Source organism: Lissotriton vulgaris, chromosome 4_1 (genome assembly GCF_964263255.1).
Source record: "Lissotriton vulgaris chromosome 4_1, aLisVul1.2, whole genome shotgun sequence".
Lineage (NCBI taxonomy): Eukaryota > Metazoa > Chordata > Amphibia > Caudata > Salamandridae > Lissotriton > Lissotriton vulgaris.
Window position 1 is genome coordinate 124,285,845 of NC_141691.1, and position 21,891 is coordinate 124,307,735.

General features: G+C 45.5%; 1 protein-coding gene across 1 annotated transcript in view; it reads right to left on the bottom strand.

The window, feature by feature from the left end:
• Nucleotides 1-12,816: 12,816 nt before the first annotated feature.
• C4_1H8orf48 (chromosome 4_1 C8orf48 homolog) overlaps nucleotides 12,817-21,891 on the bottom strand; it is a 251,073-nt gene continuing 241,998 nt past the window's right edge. Inside the window, exon 6 of the mRNA XM_086918374.1 lies at nucleotides 12,817-18,051. Within this exon, the coding sequence (XP_086774500.1) occupies nucleotides 17,950-18,051 (102 nt within the window). The 3' untranslated portion in view covers nucleotides 12,817-17,949. The remainder of the gene's footprint in view (nucleotides 18,052-21,891) is intronic.

Below are 21,891 nucleotides of genomic sequence, written 5' to 3' on the forward strand. Positions count from 1 at the left end.
TAAAGCTTGTTTCCCTGAAGATCTTCTAGAGAGGTTGAGAGCCAGTCTCGCTGCTGCATTTTGGACACACTGAAACCTATGTAATCCTTTCTTACTCAGACCTAAGTATAAGGCATTACAGTAATCTAGGTGTGGCGTCACCAAGGTATGGATTAACATTTTCCCGCTATTCGCAGGGAGAGAGTCCAGGGTCTTGCGTAGGACCTTAAGAATCCCATAGCATATACACACATATGGCCCCATGTTTTATTCATAGTAGTCTTAGCGTTGGGACTACTACCACATATGACAAACCTTGTCCATGGAGACCAGAACGGGTTAATCTCGACTTGGGCCACATCTGCCAACATTCGTAGGCTCTTCTATATTATGCATCACCCAGAAAAGGGATGCTAGCCAGAAGCTCTTATAAGGTCGGTAGATCTGGAAAAAACCTTTGACTCTGTGAGATGGGATTTCTTGTGCGTTACAATGGCTATAATGGGGCTGGGTGACGGACGGATAAAATGGGTTACATTACTGTATTCCCTCCCCACGGCTCGGGTGAAAACGTGGGGGGGGGGGAGGGGAAGTGATTTTATGATCATATAACATCTACAGAGGCACCAGGCAGGGGTGCCATTATCCCCTCTCCTATTTGCCCTCGTTGCTTATATTTTGGGAGGGGAATCTGAGGTATCTCTAGTAGAGGCCGGAAGTGCACCCGTACCCAGGCCCTCCGCATATAGTGTTTCCAGTTTAGGAGTCGGAGTTTGCGCCAGTGGCAAATAGAATTCCGCCAGTAGACCATATGGTCCCCGTGTTTTTCCAGTGGCCATTTCATGGATGGCCTTTCGTATTTCGTGGGTCATCACTGGACCTCCCAACCCAGTCCTCAAATGATGGTCTAGTGTCTGCAGTGGCAAGGGCACCAGGAACTCCCATATATCTTCCACAGGTTGTGGGTTTAGGGTGTCATATAGTTTCTCATAGTATGTACTAAATGCTTCATTTATAATTTTGTGGGAGCATAGTATCCCCCCCCCGCTCTCTGCGTTTGTAATTTGTGTAATGGGCAACCCTCTTGTATCGGATCGTACTAGCCATTCAAACAGTCTACCTGCTTTACCACCCTCTCCATGTAGGTCTAAACCCCGCAACAGCTCCAGTGCCATACTGTACTCCCTTCCCTTCTTGTGCTGTCCAACTGTCTATGTGTTTCTACGTCCCTCAACAGTGTACGGCCCAGGTCATGTAAGGCAGACTCTAATTGAGTGAGTTCTATCAACAGTTCTTCTGTCAGACCCACCGACTGTCCCAAGCAGACCCCCCTTACCACCACCTTAAATGCTTCCCACATTACAGCCCTAGTTTCGGTCAAGCTCTGGTGGAGTAGGAAGTATTCCATGACCATCTCAGATAGGGTATTTCTGAAGTATTCATTAGACAAAAGGGTGGGATTGAGAGGTGCCATGTAGAGGTTACTGCTGGTTCTGCCAAAGGGTGAAAACAGAGAAAGAGCGGGTTGTGGTTTGAAAGGGTGCGCCCCAGGTATTCTGTGGGCGTGGGTGTTCTAGCTAGTCAGTTGGAACAGACAAACAAGTTGAGTCGAGTGTGGAAGTTATATAAATGTGAGTAATAAGAGTAATCCCGCAGCAATCCGTGATGTACTCACCAAACGTCATTAAGCTCCCACTGTGCCAACCACTCTCTAGATCTCTACGCCAGCTTGGAAACCGATGTTTCGAGCAGTGGAGGGGGGGGTTGATCTGCCCCGGTCCATATTTTTTGCACAATTAAAGTGTCCACCCAAACACAGGTAAGTCGCATTCAGGGAGTAAAGAGATGTAGTCAGCGTCCCCAGAAATTTAATTGGTCATGGTTTGGAGCATATATACTCAAAAACACACACACACATATATATATATATATATATATATATATATATATATATATATATAAGTGAGTTCTCTTCCCAATAGTCTGCCCTGTACCAATAAGAATCTGCCCTCCGGATCTGTGTGTGCGCATTGCAACTCAAATGATATGCCAGCTCTAATCAAGATCTATGTGCCCGTGGAGAAAGCGGAATAGGAGGTCACATATAATTGACCCCGCCACCTATGCCGTAGTCTTATTGCTTCCTCTGCAGTTGTGTTTCCTGCAACATGACTATTTGCGCCTCCCTCCTAGTGAAGTAGCTGTGTATTTTATGGCGCTCAGTGGGTGACCCCATTCCACTTACATTCCAGGATAGCATTTTGATCTCTTGACATGAGCGTTTTATATTCGACTCAGACATTTTTCAGAGTCCTTCGCTTCTCCCTCCCCCTCCCAATTCTCTCCCATCAAGGCATCACAGGCAAGACAACCACTGGACAGACACTCAACAACTTAAACAAGTAACTCCCCAGTACTAAGGCAGCTTTGCAATGGCTCGCTGCCCAAACCTGTAAAAAGAAGAGAAATTAATAAAGGTAGAGGACTTCTATCCACACTGTGGTAGAGCCAATTTAGTTGGGGGTGTGGCACTAGGTAAGACTGTGCATCTCCTCTCTCCACCCATGTTACAACGTATTGCATTGGTAGCATTGTGGCAGCCAGGCCGCCCAACTCAACACTTAAAGACCACCCTTATATCTTAATTAGGGCTCCTGGTTTTCCGTTTTTACGGATATTTACATATAAATACAGACGGAAATCTATATTTCCTATGTCTGTATTTATATATAGAAACGGCAAAACACTACCAAATGTTGCCGCACTGCCACTGCATGCAGTTTCCTTTGCAAGCCAAAATTTATTTCAATCCCTTCCAATCAGGGCCTTTTAGCGCCCTCATGTGGACCTACTGGCTCAGGGTATTTCAGGGACGGTTCCCCTGAGCCAATCCTTGTCGGATCCAAGCGTTAGTGTGTGGGCATGCCAACACCTCCGGCTTCGCCCTCATAACTTTTGCCCTTCATTTTGGGGGCTCACCTGACTGTATTTCTTCTTTCCCTGCACTACGGACCACCAGCCTTGAAGATGCCTTCCTGTTGCCTCCATCAGCTTCTGTTCCTGCACCGGCCCTTCTCTTTAGTTCAGCATCCACGGCTCCAGGGGATCGTATCCTCTGCCGTCATGTGGGTGGGGGGTTGTTGTCGTCTTCACAGTACAGTGCCATGTGTCCCATAGTTTAATTGAGGGGGCCTGCAGAGAAAAGCAAGAGGTTGCTTAAGTGACTGGTTTATAGCTGGGTGGAGGGAAAAGGCCGCCGTCATGTAATTCCAAGATTGATTGCTGCCTAGTTAGCACGAGGGTTAACGAACTGCGGGCGGGGGGGCAGCAGGATGGGGGTCAGACCGACTCGAGAGCCATACTTCTGGAGAAGCTGTTCAGCTGCTCAGCTCGTGCATTCTCTCTTGTGTAGAGCTTGGATGGCGTTGCCTCTCAATAGCCAATGGATGCTTCACATCTGAGCCCTACGTTGTTACATGCTTCGTTTTTGATTACATGGAGGAATACAAGTTTTAAAACTTTGAAAACAGTTTTGGGGTGGAGGGAAAGGGAACGCAGTTGCGCTATTCTATGATGATTGATTGCTGCCTAGTTAGCACAAGGGTTAACGAACTGCGGGGGATGGGGGTCGGATAGACTCGAGAGCCATACTTCTGTCCCTCTGCGATGCCTCCCTGCTGCTTTAAACATCCTCCTGCTGCAGCCAGGGATGAGAACGTAGCAAGATTTGTGTTCCTAAACTCGGGCAGACAAACAGTGAGCTGGGGAAGCCAGTATTACCTGCACCACAGAGAACAAGCACTGGCGTTGCCAATAGGTCTCGCAGTAGGAAAGTTTGAGCTATTGGTTTTCTAAATGACATTTTATTTTTTTGTTTTGTGATTTACAATGCCTATACTTTTAACTTTTCGCATTAGGAAAGTTTGAGCGATTGGTATTGTAAATGACACTTTTTTAATTTATGTGTTGGTAAAATAAACTGGCTTAAAAAATCTGCTAAAATAAGCTATTGGCATTGTAAATGGCAATGTTTATGTTTTTTTTGTTGTGGTGGAGTGAACAAAGAAAAAAAGTTCACACCATACCATATTATAAGCTTTTATAGCAATTATACAGAAAAGCTATGGCTATATTAACAGAGTAACTAAGCAAAGTAATGCAGTCATGGCAAACACTACTTGGAGCCCACTTATGGACACCAGAGGTCAATCACAGGTATGCACTGTATGTAGGCAGTCATGGCAGATGATGGATATGGTTCACGCAGCTGCAACAGAGGAGCATGACACAAGTATGCTCTGTTTAAAGATAGCTGAGGCTACGAGGGTCATCAGCGCGGGTCCTCGGCTGTCGGGAGGACAATGAGGATAAGGAAGCTGCCGAGCGGGGCTGAGGAAGGTGCCTGGGAGCACTCGGCAGGCGCATAGGTAGGCGTGTGGTGCGTTCGAGTCACCAGAATTGTGAGTGGTGTGACTGCATTGGTAGACGGGGCTTACCCCGTCTAAGTACGATGCAGCTCGAATTAAAGAGCTTGGGTGCTCAGGGATCGATGCGGGTCGGGGTGCTACTCACGAAGGGTGGTCCTGGGAATGTGGCCCCCACAGATTTCGTCCTCTATAAATTGTGGGTGAGAGAAGGGTGGATTTCGACAGAAGCTCTTTGGGCACAGTGGCGATTGTCGTTTTTCCTTCTCAATGGGCGAAAAAGGTATAATGCTGAAATGGTTCTCAAAGTACAAGATTGCAGCCATGCGAGACTATTTTGGGTGATTCGTGGTTCCCCTTCTAAGCAAATGTCCTTGACCACCGAACCCTGTGATATGCGAGTCCGAGGTAAGAGGGGGAGGTGCTTTCTACATGGCGCTTGACCACTCGACAGCTTGTCAATGTGTATTGTTGCTGGGATGTACAGTCACGTGTGTAGGGGGGGGTTTGTGATGTGGACGAACAGTGGCGATTGCCGAATCATTCACGCCTCGTATTGCATTGAAAGGGCCGGCCATAATAGGGCGCGCAAAAATTTCAGAGGAGTGAATGTTTGTTCGTAACATGTATCATTACTGTTCTTATCGCGAAGCGCTCCGACGCCTTCGGGTAAAGTCCGCGATATATGTAAAGGCATAAATAAACAAAATAAAGACACTGTGATTCCACGTGCTATGCGGCCCGGGGTAGGATCACTTTAGGGCATACAGCTGGCTTAAAAGCAGATAATTAGGAGGGAGCGGCCGGGAAACTGAAAGTACGGCCGGCCGCCGGCCAGCCATGAATAATTAGGGGAGGAGAAGCCGCAGAGCACACGCTGGGAGAAGCCCTTTGATGTGGTGGCGGCCGTGAAAAAAATTCAATTAGGAGGGAGGGAGGGAGGCTGATGCGCGTGCTTGTTTGGTCACGTGATTCACGTGAACTCGAAGAAAACCGCACGAAAAAACCCGTGGTTTCACGAGTATTTTGAGCACTTGAATTCTCATGCGCATTGATAGGTCGCGAGACCTAAAAACAAACAAAGCACACAGCACCTCTTGGCTGGTAGTCTGTCTCTTTCGAGTGAATTACGAGTTCTGCTATTCAGGGGATCGTATTCTCCACCGTCATGTGGGCGGGGGGAGGTGTGGGTTGTTGTCGTTGTTTTAAATTACTGTGAGTGTTGAATGCCTCCTTCACAGTACAGTGCCATGTGTCCCATAGTTTCATTAAGGGAGCCTGCAGTGTCTAAAGAAGAGAAAAGCAAGGGGGCTGCTTAATGGTTAATTGCGGGGTGGAGGGAAAGGGCCCATCGTTGCGCTATTCCATGATGAATGATTGCCTAGTTAGCACGAGGGTTAACAAACTGGGGGGGTTGGGGCTGCTCAGCACCTGCATTCTCTCGTATAGAGACATTCTCTTGTGTAGAGCTTGGATGGCGATGCATCTCAATAGCCAATGAATGCCTCACATCTGAGCCCATGTTCTTACATGCTTCGAGTTTTGAATAATTGAGGAATAAAAGTTGTGAATTATTTATTTTGCTTCTCTCTACAAACTTTAAAACAGTTTTGGGGTGGAGGGAAAGGGTGCATCATCGTGCCATTCCATGATTGATTGCTGCCTAGTTAGCATGAGGGTTAACAAACTGGGGTGTGAAGGATGGGGGTCGGATAGACTCGAGAGTCATACTTCTGTCCCTCTGCGATGCCTCCCTGCAGCTTTAATCAACCTCCTGCTGCAGCCAAGGATGAGAATGTAGCAAGATTTGTGTTCCTAAACTCGGGCAGACAAACAGTGAGCTGGGGAAGCCAGTATTACCTGCACCACAGAGAAAAACAAACAAAGCATACAGCACCTCTTGGCTGGTAGTCTGTCTCTTTCGAGTAAATTAAGAGTTCTGCTGTTCAGTTGTGGATATAAAACATCACGCAGCCTTTATTCTAAACTGCCCCAGAATGAAATATTTTACAGGCTAATATCAGTTATTGACATAAAAATATATTCACAAAGTGGGATGCATTTCTAATCATAGAATGTCCTAAATATCCTTAAAAGTGGAATTGCAGGCCGTTTGTCTCCCAGCCATAGAGTTTCTGTCATCAGCAATTCTCCTCCCTTTTTCCATAAGAGTAGTTCAAACAAGAAAAGGCAAAATATCCTAGTTTGCAACAAAGGACTACAAGGTGTAGGAGTCACATGACAACCATAATAGTAGGCAGCATAGTTTAATAGTGATTGGTCTGCAGAAACAAACTCAGAATTTAAAACGTACTACCATGGTTGGGGAGTCTCTTTAATAATCAGAAATGATTTCTACCCAAATGAACTCTTTTTTACCCCCTTAGGATAATCAAAGACTGGGGAAAACAATAACGCTCCAACTTATACCTTGCAATTTGCATGCAGCTCGTAATTTATTTTTTGGAGCTAGACATCATGTACTGCAAATTGACACAAAAGAAAACATTTGTAAATACATTTTCATCAAGGGAAGCATGACATGCTGAAAGTAACTTTACTTGCTTTGAAAAACACAGAAAGAGTAAGAAAACCCTATCCCACAAAAAGACATCAGTGCAATGACATACTCAGAAGCAAGAATGGCCAACACTGTGTAATCTTTCTTTGAATCTCCTGGCCATTCCAGTGTCATCAGCAAATATTGAACGGGTTTTCAGTGCTCTTCATTTCATTAACAAACCAGAAAGAGCCTCAATGTTTACTCTCTTGAAACGCACATGTGCTTGTACTACAATGGCAAAGTTTTCAGATGACTGTATTGTGTTGACCAATAACAACCGGGCGCTGGTGTGCATTGTCAATTTAAATAAATGTGGAAAAATACTGGCTGTAGCGGCATATTTTGCGTGTGGCAAAAATAAATGTGGATAAATACAGAAAAAATGCCCAAAAAATAAATATGGATAAATACAGACGGAAATGGCAAAAAAATAAATACCATACCACTGTTGTTCCCAGCACCTTTAAGCTGCTCCCGCCCAACAATCGCCATCCCTCTCAAGAGGAAGTCCCTATTTTTGCCTCTTTCCCCAAGTGATTCACCTTTTACCTGCCCCCCAGATCATCTTCCTATTAGTTTGTCCAAGGAACCAGGAGTCACTACCGGGAGTAGCATGTAATTCTGAGCTGACGCCCCAAGTCTGAACGACCAGTTCTGTGGTCTGAGGATTCCGCAACTTCACCTTCCGCTGGTGGTGCCGACAGCACCTCTGCCACTACTTTCAGAGCTGCTTGTCGTTCTTGTGCTGTCTGAGATGAGCTAGGCTTTTGCACAGTGATTCGTCAAACAGATCTCCGCAGCCTCCTCTGTTTTCGCTTATATCTATCATCATATCTTGCTGTGGTTTTGGAGTCTGTGCCTCTGTCTTGTAGCTTTCCAGTCATGACCAAACCTGATCAGGGGAGTCATGAAAGTATGCCTTTTCGCCCAACTGTATTCAAAGCCGGGCCAGGAACTGCAGAGAGTATTGTATCCCTTCTGCTTGTAGTGCTTTCCTGGCCTCTAGGAATTAGGCTTGTTATGTTTGTACCTTTGCTATAAAATCGGAAAACACAGACACCTTGCTATTATCCATCATATACAGGCCCTGCGTGCGTGAGTGTTGGATTATGGCATTGAAGCCTCTGTAATATAACAATCTTGCCACTACGTGGTTTAGGGAGGGGGCGGGGGGGGGGGTCATCTAGGTGCCAGAGGACGCAACGGGACCCTGCGAGCTCTTTCTAGTACAAAGAATTTAGAGAGTGATCCTGGATTTCCTGTCTTCTGGAGCCAATCTTCCAAGAAGGCCCCCATATCTGTTCCGTCTGTGCCCTCCGGGACCCCCCCATCACCCTAATGTTGTTGCGGCTATTACGACTTTCCGCGACATCAGCCCGCCGTTCAAGTGTTGTCACCCTGGTGGTTGAGTAGTCCAGTCTGTGAGCTGCCATTTCTGTTCTGGTTGTACCTCTTCCAGTCCTATTTCCACTTCCTTCCTTCCCTCCACCAATTTGTACCCCACCAAAACTTTACCCATACCTTGCTGTAAAGTGTTTTTTGTGCCTTATATGGCAGCCAGTATTTTGTTCAGATGTGTATGTATGTATTGCTACTGTGCTTCTACCTCTTCCATTTTAGCAACCATGGTGCCCTGCGTGGTTTCTCCTCTGTCCGGTGGACCACTCCCCTGTTTTGGTCTAGGTTTGCCCATCTTGCCCACTAATGCGCAGATTACAGCTCTCTCTTCAGTGTCTATTCAGCTGTAAGGTTAGACCTCCTGTTGGTGCACTGTGCTGTAGTGAGACTACACTACTCTTGGGTCAGGCCCTGACAACTCCGTACCTTCCCTACTAGGTCTTTTGAGACTGGTTCGACATCCGGTTATATGCAACAGCCTCTCTCTTGTAATTCACAACTGTCTTTATTCCATAAGTGCCTCCCTGGACTTGGCAATGCTGATCAGGTTCTTCGTCAGTTAAGATCTCTCTCCTGGTCTGGAGCGAATGGCAGCCACAAACATATTTATACATTAAGGTGCACAGGGGGTTCAGTGCTTTACATGATCAGTGGTTGTTTGTGCCAATCAAACTCACCATATGTGCAGTGTGTTTGGGACCACCACGTCTAATTGCTCGTTCCTTTAGAGCCCGCAGGGTTTATTTATCAGATTCCCAATTGGCCACTTCTGCTGTTCCCCGCTCAGCTCTACTGGTATCCAAGAGCACTTACCAAATTTCTCCAGCGGCCCGACTAGTTCCAGACTATTCAACAGACAGTTCGGTTCACTTTTTTCATCGGGGTGGGCTGTCCCATATACAGTGGGACTCCTGTCGCTCCAGAGGTCCACCGGGTCTCTTGGTGAACAGGCGGTCCTGTTGCGGGCTCTGCAATGGCCCCCTCCAGCCTCTTAGTATCTTCTGTCCCTTGCAATTGGGTTCTCCTTACCGCCTTTGCGGTTGCGTTTCTTTCGCATCTATTTCTGTGACGTCAGCCCAGTGGCCCGGGGCCGTCAAGGCACCTCTCCGCTCTGCCAACGCCCAGGTTGTTTGCAATGTTGGCCCAGTCCCTGTTCATCTTGCAATTACTGGAGAGACCAGGGGAATGCACTCCAAAATAGGCTTTGAGCTGTTTATACTGGGCCGCTCGCCCAAGCGCCACGGACATGGCAATTCTCCCAGTCTCAAGTTTTATTTTATTTTTAGACCCAGATCTCTGTACTGGGGTGAATGTATGACATTGTTCTTGATCTGTCCATCAATTGTTCTTTTTGCATTTGTCACCCAGAGTGTGACGGGTATGCCCAGACGAGGGTCCCGTGCCCTCCAGGCCACAGGAGACAAGCCATCCTGGCTGATGAGGGCTGTAAGCCTGAAACCAGTCCTAGGATGCTTGTTTCCAGCACAGGGATGACCTGGCCTGGCAGTTCAGGCTGGACTGTTCCCATTGGATGGAAGGTCAAGACTGATTTACATATGGCTGGGTCCAAACTGGAATGGCATGGTGAGCAAAAAAATAATGGATTTAGGCCCAGATCTCTGTACTGGGGTGAATGTATGACATTGTTCTGCGTTCTGTCTCTCAATTGTTCTTTTTGCATGAGTCACCCTGAATGGGACGGTCATGCCCAGACGTGGGTCCCGTACTCTCCATGCGACTGGAGTCAGTCAAGATATCCTGGCTGATGAGGGCTGAAAGTCCAAAACCGGTCCTAGGATGTTTGTTTCCAGTCCAGGGAGGACCTGGCCTGGCAGTTCGGCTGGACGATTTCCATTGGGCGCAGGGTCAAGACTGATTTGCATATGGCTGGGTCCAAATTGGAATAGCACGGTGAGCAAAAAAACAATGGATTTAGGTCCAGCCCTCTGTACTGGGTTAAATGTATGACATTGTTCTGCATTATGTCCATCAATTGTTCTTTTTGCATCTTTACATCACAGCCCGGCCCCAGATGCGGCAACAGCCCCACCTGCGTCCTCGCAGTTGGTTTCCGAGGGCCCAGCGGGTCTCACCTTTCAACTGCTGTGGCTTTCTCTGCTCCCTTTGCCGATCTCGGCGATGGCCCGTGCTAACGCTCCGATATTTTATGGCACAGGTCTTGGTCGGTTCTCCCGTCGAGTCACGGGCAAGGCCGGACTTCACTCCCAGGCAGGGGTGTAATTCCACTGGACTTGCATCTCCCCCTTGGGGCGTGCAGCCACAGCGCTGCTCTCGGGCTCTGGTCTTGCCGGCAGACCCAGGCATCTGCGCCCACAGTATACTGACTGGCTTTCCCATGGGTTCACTTGAGTCCGAAGCCCTTTGTTGTCTTTAGGAGGCCCAGATCAGGAGGCAGGCCGCTATGATTGCAGGTGAGAGCGGCTGTCCCTTTGCTATTTACAGGATTTTATTCCCAGGCTAAGACGAAGCTCTTCACCGAGCGTCCACTCCGGCCGCCATCTTGGCTATGCCCAATAGGCTTCTAAACTCACTCTTGGTTAAGGAGTATAACAAATTGGTGAATCCATTGGTAATCATTGGAAAGGTATCGGAGTCCCTAGATAATTCACAAGAGTTTATGATTGACCCCCTACCCGATGCAGTCCAATCAAAGGGATTGGTTGAACTGAGGTAGGAAGGAGTAAAGAGCGGGGTGGGGTTTATTAGGGCAGTATTTCTGAGCTTTCTCAGCGCCTTGAGACCCCACGGGTATGTAGCGCGCTTTATAAGTGTCACTGATTGATTGATTGATTGAGCTAAGGTCCAAAATAACGAGGAGAAACCTAGATTCATAGGGAGTTGCTTGCGAGCTACACACTCCAACATGGAGACTCGTACAGAAGACTCACAAATAACCTACAAATGGCCCTTCATTGGTAAAAATGTATTTATTTACACAACCATGCCTTAATAGTCATGCAAAGAGCCAAACATCTGTGTCACAGAATGACTTCAAAGCAAGGTAAAGAGGAGTGAAAAGCAAGCTGAATACTAAATATTCCGGAGCACAAAAAAATAAAACTTAAGCTTCTAGTCAACACATTTCTGTTTAAAAACAAATGAACATATGTGCCCGAAAATGTTACAGAGGAGATATTAACTGGACATACGAGACCAAGTTTAAAAGACAAAAACGTTTTTTATTACCCAAATTCAATTCGTTGTAGTGGGCTACAATAAAATATGAGGAGGTGATATAACAAGAACCATACCTCGATTGTTTACAATTTCATGTCATGAGACAAATTGACAAATAACCATAAGCAAATCAGTGATTAGAAAATGTTTACAGACGGAATTCACAGTAAAATAAAGCCTTGCTGCAACAAACAAAGAGGCTGAAACATGTAGACGTTATCACTATTATACCACGGAGGTCTGTGACCAAGAAAGCCACAGAAGACATCCACCAACTATGTTTTTAATCTTGTCCTATGACCCCACTAATAAAAATATTTAAGGAATCATAGAGGCAATCTTAAAAAATCACTTTCACTTACCACTCACCTTGCACACAAAAAAAAACGCTCTGCTGTAATTCAGGTGTCGAAGCACACCTGAGAGGAGCTGGGCCCCTTGGGTAGGAACCCTATGATGAAGCATGACACCAACTAGGTTAGTGGGTGAGGGTTCTTTAAAAAAGGATTTCTTTCTTTTTATACCACATTTAGCAGTAATCCTTCCCAGGAATTACTTCCACTTTGTTGTTTGTGTACGACTTTATCTTGACCCAGCAGATGGTGAGTTCTAAGAATTCCATCAATTGTGGGTGGACTGCTCATTCAAGGACTTTCTCATGGTAGCGTATGAAGGACATGAGCCTGTAGCTATTCAGGTATGTTGGTTTTCTGATGGCAGTTTTGAATGCAGCAGAGACTATGTTGTTTTCAAGCAGGGTATTTAAAGACCCCAGAGGGTAGCTCAACATGGTTGTCATGCAGGAGGTTTATTAGGTAGGAGGTGGGCATAGGTCTGTTAGGGAGCAGAATCCCAACTGATGGCTGGTTCAAAGAGCTAGACCAATTGCAAGGAGAAAGGGATTTGGTGTAGGGTGGGAAGCAGTGTGGTTGGTTCTCTTGTGTGCTCTTGAAGGTGGAAGTTTGGATACGGAGGAGGCCGGTAAATTTATAGGTAAAATATGTAGTTGGGTGTCATTAAGGGTTTGTCATTGAGGGTCTTCTTTGGTGGTCCTTGTAGGAGGCTGGCTCATTATATGGTGTACATCTATTGGTGAGGCACAGAGTCCAGGCAACCCTTAGTGATGTAGAAGTGGTCTCTGATAATCAAAGCTTTTAAGGGGTAACTGTGGAGAGCAGCTAAGTAGGAAGGTGTAAAGCGGGTACATTCCCACACAGTTAAGCTGACATACAAGAAAGAACCACACCAGTGTTAGAAAAATACCTTTTATTTATTATACACCAACACTAAAACTACTTTGGTATATTCCCTACCCGGAGATAACATTACACAAATATACATTAAAACAGGTAAGTAAAGCACATAAAACATATGTTCCCATATGGGGTTGGGGGGGACAAACAAACCATATAGTAGGAAAATGGAATGCAAGGTGAGTACCAAACCAAGACTAACATCCAAGAAACTAGGGCCCAGGGGGAGCAAGGAACCACCACGGGTAAGTAACTAATAGTTGCTAGGTGCCCGTGTGCAGAGGTAATACCTCTGGTCAGTGTCAACAGGCTAACGTGGGGAAGTTGCAGATGGAGTTTTACTATTTCGGGGCCCTTACCAGAGGATGGCGAGGAAACCTGTTGGAACCAGGGAGGGTGGGGAGGACACCCTCACCCGTGAATACCCAGAGAACCAGGATACCTACACCAGGGAGCCCAGGTTAATAGGTGCATAGTGGTATTGGAACCGCCCATTTCCAACTGCTACAGAGTCTCGTTGACCAGGTCAGTAGAACACAGATGTGGATTCTGGATGAGAAGTGCGTGCAAAAAGAGGGGACAGACTCCAAACCACCCGGAGGTGCCCCAGAGCAGCACAATGCCAGCCCTTGTTGGAGATACTTTGCTGTAACACAGTAGTCTTGAAGATGCAGCTGTGGAGCCCAGGCGACGATGCAGGAGCACAGGAGCAGTCTACAAGCTGTCCTACAACAGATGAGGAATGCAGGAGGGTCAGTGGCTGGCAGGACCACCACCAACAAGCCTTTGCAAAAGCAACAAACATGTTGCAGGAAACAATGCTTAGTTGCAGAACAGCACGGTCTGTGGGACTCATCCAACAAGGGTGAGTCGGGCCAGCCTCAGCAAGCAGGGGAGCCAGCAGGAATCTGTGGAGACCACAGGAGGACCCTATGGCAGCAGGCAGAGGGAGTCGAAGGGAGGCCTCTGCCACACACAGAGGATGGATGCCTATGTTGCAGGAGATGCAAGGAGGACATCACTCTTGGAGCTGTGCGGTGCTGGAGGCTGGGGCTTCTTGAAGTCTGAAGATCTTCAGACAGGAGAGAAAAGAAGCCTTGGTAATGGCAAACAGACGCAGTGCACAGGTATGCAGTTCTGGTAGGCTGGAGAGGGATTACAGTCTTCCAGGTTTCAGGGAAGACTGGTCAGGCCTCTGGAGAGCCACCAAACCACCCCTGTGGGGCAGCAGGATCCACAAGTTGGTCGTTGTCAATGTGCCTGTGGATGCAGGGGAGTGACTCCTTGACTTGCTATTGTGATGCATGCAGAGACGTGGGGGACTCCTGAGGATGCACAGCCACAGAGGTTGCAGAACTTGGAAGAGCATGGAGACTGAGTTGCATTAGGAGCCTTCCTACCAGAAGCAGTTTTTGTCCTGGTTCTTGGCTCGGTCCAGCAGCAGAGTTCACTGCCCAACACAAGAAGAGTCTTTAGACAAATCTTCAGGCGAAGCCGGTAGGTTTCTAATAAGTCTGGATGAATCTAAAGATCCACCCTCAGGGGAACCCTTCAGTAAACCAAAAAAGGGGTAGAAATACTTCTGCAGTGGCCCACCTACCAGGGAGGGTCAGGGACACTACTCGTGGACTAACCAGTCAGATACTGCCAGGGGCCTCTGACCATCTAAGATTCAAGATGGCAGAATCAAGTGGTCACCTGGCAGAGCTCTGGGCACCTCCCAGTGAAGGAGCTGGACAGGGGGGTGGTCACGCCCCTGTCCTTTGTCTAGTATCGCACCAGAGCAGGAGCCAAGGGCTCCTGGACTTGGGAAAGCTGGTTTATGCAAGGAGGGCACCAAATGAGCCCTTCAAAGCCGTCTGCAGGCACTCAAGCACCCCCAACCCAGCCTAAGACACCTATTTCTAAAGAAGAGGTGGTTACACCAATAAACTGAGGAGAGACAGCGCAGACACTGGTGTCCTGATTAGCAGGATCCTAGTATATTACAGTCAAAACACTGACACCAGACAAAAAGTGGGGGTAACTATGCCAGAAAGATCCTACCTTCCTACATAATCCCCTTTCAAATGAAAGAAGGTTAGACTAACCTTGCACAGTTGAGTCTTAATGTTCTAAGTGGAAATATCTGGAAAGTCCACCTGCATTGGCTTGTTTACTTTCAGGTCTGTGTTCCACTGACTAGTCCATCCCATGTAGGGAAATGGACTAACTCAAAAGTTTGGAATTTTCACCCTTTATCAGTTTGAGCCATATGGGGGGGCATGTGAGCTCTCTGGAGAATAAATTGAGTGCCAAATAGATATGGCATCAACTTTTCCAAGGCTCAGACTACCGCAAAGGCCTCCCTCTTTATAGCTCTCTGAGAAGTCATCCTTCTGCTTATAAAAGCTACTGGTTGATCCAGCTCTCTTCATTGAGTTGTGATAACACTGCTTCTGTTTCTATCTCGGAGGCATCTGTCTGAACAATAAATCGTTTGGATTGCTCAGGACTCTGCAGAATGGGAGCTGAGCACAAGGCCTACTTCAAGGCATCAAAGACCTTGACAGCTAACTGTCAAATTCACCTTCTTTAGGTATTTTCTAAGAGCTGAGAACATGGAGGGTTGTAACGAATCTTCTATAATACCCAGTCAGGCCCAGGAAAGCTCTGACCTGAGTCTGGGTAGTGGGAGCAATCCAATCCATAATGGTTTGGATTTTACTCTCCAAACGTTGAACTTGGCGCCCACCTACCAGGTGGCACACGTATACAACTTTCCTCTGCCCTAGCTGGTATTTACTGGCCTTGATAGTGAGGCCTGCCTTCTGCAGGACCTCAAGTACACTCCTGAGGTGGGCCAGGTGATCATGCCTGGTGGAGCTAAAGACAGCAATATCATCTAGATATGCTGCACTAAAGTCTTCCAGACTTGTCAGAACTTGATCGACCATACCTCTAGAATGTGGCGGGTGTATTTTTCATACCAAAGGGCATTACTGTGAACTGGGAGTGTCCATGAACAGTTGAAAACACAGTGTTGGGTCTGGCAGCCCCTGAGAGCCTGATCTGCCCGCAGTCAGGTCAGATGTGCTAAAATACTAGTCAGAAGCCAGTGAATGTATAAGTTCATCTGCACTGAGGACAGGATGGATATCCATTTTAGTGACTGCATTGAGTCTACACAAATCCTAATTTCTCTTCTTTTGTCCTTAGAATGAGGTTTGGGCACAAGGACTACTGGACTAGTCCAAGAGTTGTCAGAAGGCTCAATGACCCCTACATCTATCATCTACTGGACCTCTGTCCAAATGCAATTTCTAACGTGGTCAAGTTGCCTGTAGATTTTACTCGACAGGCAGGTTGTCAACTGTGTCCACTTCATGGGTACACCCGGTAGTCTGACTGAAAGTCAGAGAAAAAAGTTGTACGAACTGACTGACAATCAGTTTGTTGCTGGTGAGTGAGGCTGTCTACCAAGACTACAACATCTATTGAACCATCAGCAGGGTTGTGTGAGAGAATCAGGGAGCGGGTCACTCTTCTTCCTGTTCCTCATCAGTTGCCATAAGCAAGCTCATGTCAGGTTTGTCGAAGTAAGGCTTCAGGCTGTTCACATGAAGCTCTCTATGCTATGGAGAATGAGGATGAGGAGGACCTGTTCCTCCTAGGAATCCTCTGTACCAACCCATGGGGAGAGGAAATGGGCCTACTGTTGTGACTCCAGTCTGTACCATCAGTTGTCCATAGGAGTCTCTTCTTACTCCTAATGGCCATGTCCAGATATAGAGCAAGCAGTACTAAGTATCTCTTGTTCTTGTCCTGTAGGGCCATCTCTCTTACAAAAAGTCTCCCTGATCCAAGTGTCTCTCAATGTTTTCTGGAAGTCATCTTGACAGAGTATCTCTAAGAGATAAGTCCTAGTGGGATTACGATCTGTCTTCAGTTTTCTAGTCTTACACAGGCCCCCAAGTTCCTGGAACCCAAGGACACTGTACCCAGACCATTGGGCCTGGCTAGTTTCCCCAACAGTAGACATTGTACTAGTGCAGTGTCTGTATCTACATTGTAGTCTAAACCTCCAAAGGGTTTGGAGAAAGGGTGCTGCTAGTCCTTTGACGCCTAATCCAAAGGTTTAGCAAAAGACACCACCTATCCAGTATAGTGTATTCCCAAGTTAGTAGTGGTTTCTTGTGGAAACGTCACTGATGACAAAGTGGTAAAGCAATACAAGTCTTTATCTCATCCGCTGCACAACCAACGTAGGAGGATGGTTCAGTATATGGTGTACACCTATTGGTGAGGCACCATGCACTGAGTCCAGACACCCTAAGTGACAGTAGAAGTTGTCCCCTATAACCACAGCTCTCAAGGGGTAGCTGTGGAAGACAAAAAGACTACAACATCTAAAATGCACTAGGTCATCACACAAAGGTCTAATACTGGAACCAGTGCCCGTAATGTCCTGAAGGGAAGTGGACCTCCTAACCAGAGCAAAGGGTCACCAGCTTAGTGATCCTGTAGAGCAGAACAAATGATGAGGAAGTTAAGTGTTACTGAAGGGCACGGCAAGACGGCGTTCGCAGATCACAGCATTAAGATGGATCATGGTTGATGAGGTTTAGGTGGGAGACTATGGAATCAAAGGTGCGGGCTGCTGAGCTTGTAACAGATGATTGTGTCTCATGTTTGTAATGAGGTCATATGGTCATTTATTAAATCTTTTAAAACTGTGTGCATGCTTTTTACTATATTTAATGTTTACATAATGACCAGAAAAAAGTAATGTTCATGTTTTAAAACACCTTTGAAGTTCTTTCAATGTTCTTTTGATCTGCAGCTATCCTTGTAAAGTCTAAAAGTTTTGAGTGCAACTCCTTGGAAGAGAAAAGTTCCGATGACAGTAATTAAAGAAGGGAAGATTTGTGTGGGGAAGTGTAATTGTATTTCCATGCCAGTTTGAAATTTCACCTTTTTCGAGTTTTAGCAGCTTTATGTCCTAAAGTTCTCAATTAAAGATTATACTTAACAGTGAGGTCCTCAACCATACTTGCACACAGCCTAAAGTCGAGCAGGAAGTCAGCTCTCTGCTACTGAAACCGACCAAGCAAACTGAGGACGTAGAACGTTGGATCCATGCCACGAGCGCCGGTCACGTTGTTCTTGACTCCAAAAGTCTTTGCCATACGAGCTGTGGGTCATCCGAAAGTTTGGGTAGAGTTCTGTGTATTTCACCAATAAGTGTGATTGAGTCCTAAAGGGAAAAAAAACACATTTAATTGTTCTTATTGAACATTTACTTAAGTACAAAAACGATATTAGGCGCAAACGGCATAAGTTTAAATATTTGCTAGTAAATTTAAAAATAGCATCAACTGAAGTGGTTTTCTTTTTAAGATTAACAATTGTTTTACTGCTGCATTGTCTGCCTTCAAATCTTTTTAATAACAGTTTTGTAAAAACAAAAGATATATTACAGTAAAATGTCAATCAGTCAAAGCTTCTTGTAAAGCAATTTAATATATGGATTTATTGCATTTTCAAAGGCTGAAGGATAAACAACCATTGAGAAAGCCAATAGGTCTCGCCAGTTAAAGTCATGACCTTTGCCAATGCTCTTTTTTGGCTTGGACAGCAGCAGTGAATCCACATGCATCTGAGTGGGCCAACTTGCAACAGGTTCTAAAACAATACAAGTTGCATTAAAGATGGCTGTCACAGGTGCGCGTGCATGCTCGGAAACCGTCTTTGAATGTATTTTGTAATGTTTCCACAAATACCATTCAAAGATAGTAGTTGTGGATAGGTACATATCCGAGGTGGGCATCTTTGAATTAGATTTATTAAAAGAAAACAAAACGATTTACATATCCTTGCCACCTATATCAGCTATTTTGAAATGGTACAAAAATGTTTTTTAAATGGCCACTCCTTCATTGCATGGCGGCCAACCAAGGTTTATTACGGGGTCTCCATAGGAGTCTCAGGTTTGGATGGTAATGTGTAAAGGGTAAAAAAGACGTGTGGGTTCAAAAGATGTGGGCAATGGTGGTAGAGAATGAGGGGGCCAAAATAGTCCTTGGCATGCACAGAATTTGAATTTCTGAATTGTATTAGTAGTGTTTTTGGCCCATAATGCAAAGCATATATGTTTTTAACACAAAAATATCATTTTTATGCACATAGAAAACACTAAAGTTTTAAAATAAAAAAAACACTTACATTAAGAATGGAAGAAAAACAACATCAAAAAGTCATTATGTATAAAATACTTTAAAAAGCAAGTTCTTGCCAAGACAGCACTGTCCCACCTTGGACTTTAGACAACTAAGAAAGGGTTTTAAATGACTTCAAGACCCGAGTGCTTCACTTTGGGACACAAGAAAGCTTAGCAGTGTTCTCCTTCTGCACCAATTCTCGACCTAAGGTCCCAGCTTTTCCTCATATACAATCCAGTTTGTTTTGTTGCATACTCCTACAGGTCAGTAAGGGAAAAAAGACCTGTTCATCTGGGTCACCTAGCTGTTCTCTATGCAGCAACTTGCTGATAGTGTCAATCTTATCATGTTATAGGGGGTTCAGTTCAGCATGAAATGTTTCAAATGCTCTATGGCGCCACACAAGCATTTGCACATAATTGTTACATTTCTTCTGCCCAAGGTTCCATTTAACAATGGACAACTTCCTCTTGCTGGGGCGAAAAGCCTCCGTCCTCTCTGGTTAGAGAGCAGGATTAAGAGGGGGCGCATATCCCAATCTGGTGTCTAAGAGATCGTTTTTTAATGCTCCTGTTTTGCATTCTTTAGCTAGACATGCACGTTGTCTGTCCACCATGGAGTTGTATTTTCTTCTTAGAGACTGACTGAAGATCGCCTGGCTCTAGCACTGGTGCCAACTTCACACATCGAAGTCTTTTAGTCAGAAGACAGAGAGGGAAAGCAGGCAGAGGAAAACTATGGCTGATCCTGGGAGGACCTCCAAACGAGGAGGAAGTTATTACAGATGGGGTCCAGAAGATCTGTAATTGACATTGCTATAAGAGATACGCGGTGATGCAATCAAATGATCATTCAATACCTATTTTGAACCAGTCATGATATGTCCGTTCCTGCGTTGAGATTTCTCTTGTCAGCAATGGCCTATCTTTTTATCACTGAAAAAAAAAATTCTTTACACATAGAACTATTTCAATTCTTCTGTAAAGTATGACTCAATTTCTTTTGTGCAAATAAGGATCGATCCCTCGCGGAGTCAGTCGGGGCTGTGACTTTCATCTATCTTTTACCCACCTATGGTGGGAATGTCCATGAACTTCTCACGTTTGAGAAACTGGTGTTAAGGGACATAATCCAATTGAAGCATGAAAGGGCATTTACACTTTTACTATAACAGTAGCAGAGAGACATGCAATACAACATCTTAAAAAGGGCACCAGCAATGTGATAAAGCCTGCAAATAAGGGAAGAGGAATAGTGGTGCAAAATTAGCATGATTACGATACTGAAATTACAAAACAATTGCCCAACACAACCATTACTTCAACCTGGCACACAATTGGTAGAACCAATAGAGCTAAAAAGGATGGAATCTCCACTACAAAAGAATTTGAATTTCTCAACAAAAATCACCCCATGGTACCCGCGCTGCATACATAGACTCCCCAAGGTATGCAAGAGCCTTGATAATCCACCAGATTGACCCATTTTATAAGACTGTGGCTCTGTTCTGAGCCTATGGGTGAATATCTAAATGTCATCATCAAAGACATATTGCTTACACTGGAGACCAATCTGCGCGATTAACCGGATAGAAAATTTGCCCTTCAATCCCAACAAAGAGCTCTTAGTTATCTTGGATATTATCTCCTTGTATTCTAACATGTGCCAAAATGAGAGTATACTTATCATTGAACATACTCTAGAAGCCCATCCTAGACCTCATGAGGTACCCACCAAATGAAATATTGATCTCCAAAGAATTGCCTTGACAAATTAATTATGTTAATTACGGTAACCAGTACCACCAACAATTTGGTGGTAATTCAATGGGTGTGGTTTTTGCACCAAACTTGGCAAATAATTATGTTAAAGATTTTGAAAGTTAATTTGCCTTGAATGATTGCAATCGATATAGGTCCTCAATAAAAGGAGTTTGTCTCGTATCTAAAATCAGACTCAGCCCAACCTAAAAGGTATGTCACAGTGAAAATCAACAGATCTCTTTTATGGATCTTTTAATCCAATACAATAAAGACAAATTAATTACATCTTTATACAGAAAACCTACGGAGAGAAACACTTGTTTGTCATATCACAGTTTCCATCCATGATCCCTCAGATATGGCTTCCTTTATGGCCAATTTCAAAGACTGTGGTGCAACTGTGCTAATAAAAGTGATTTAAAGAATGCCAACATGCTGGAATTGTTAGAAAGAAGACACCTTAGGACATTGTGAAATCAGCACTCAAAAGGGGTTCGTATAACCACGGACAGGATCTCCTAACAACTAAACTTAAGAAAGAGTTTAATCAAATGGTTTAAATCACCACATTTTCCCCATAAAGCAATACGTTAATAGCATCTATTAGAAAACAGTGAAACATTATACAAACCATGGATCCTTTTTTAAAACTACCATTGTTCTCTTTCAAACGAGGTAAAAATATTGCAGATCACCTAGTGCATTCAGCAGCCCCAGGAGTCTCCGAAACCAATACCTTTGACAATCTATATACCATCCAAGACCACTAAGAGGTCATTAAAAATGCAGCAGATGGGGGCCGTGGCCAAGATGGCGGCGGTGTAAGACGTGTTCTTCTGTCCCTCCCGCACCGCCTGGTCTAAAGCTTTGGAATCGCAGTCCCTGGGGCCCATCTGGGTGCAGGGAGAGAAGCCTGACGACCGCCATACCGAGCTGGTGCGGGTGATACCCTTCTTTTGCACTTGGGCGCTGGGAAAACGCATTGGGGCGCGGGCACGACCTGGTTGCTCGCCGCGCTGAGCCCGCCGCGAGACGTTTGGCGACCCGCCCAACAGGAGCCCCGCTGGTGACGGAGCAGAGTACCGAGGCCGGCTGGAGGCTGGCGCAGAACCT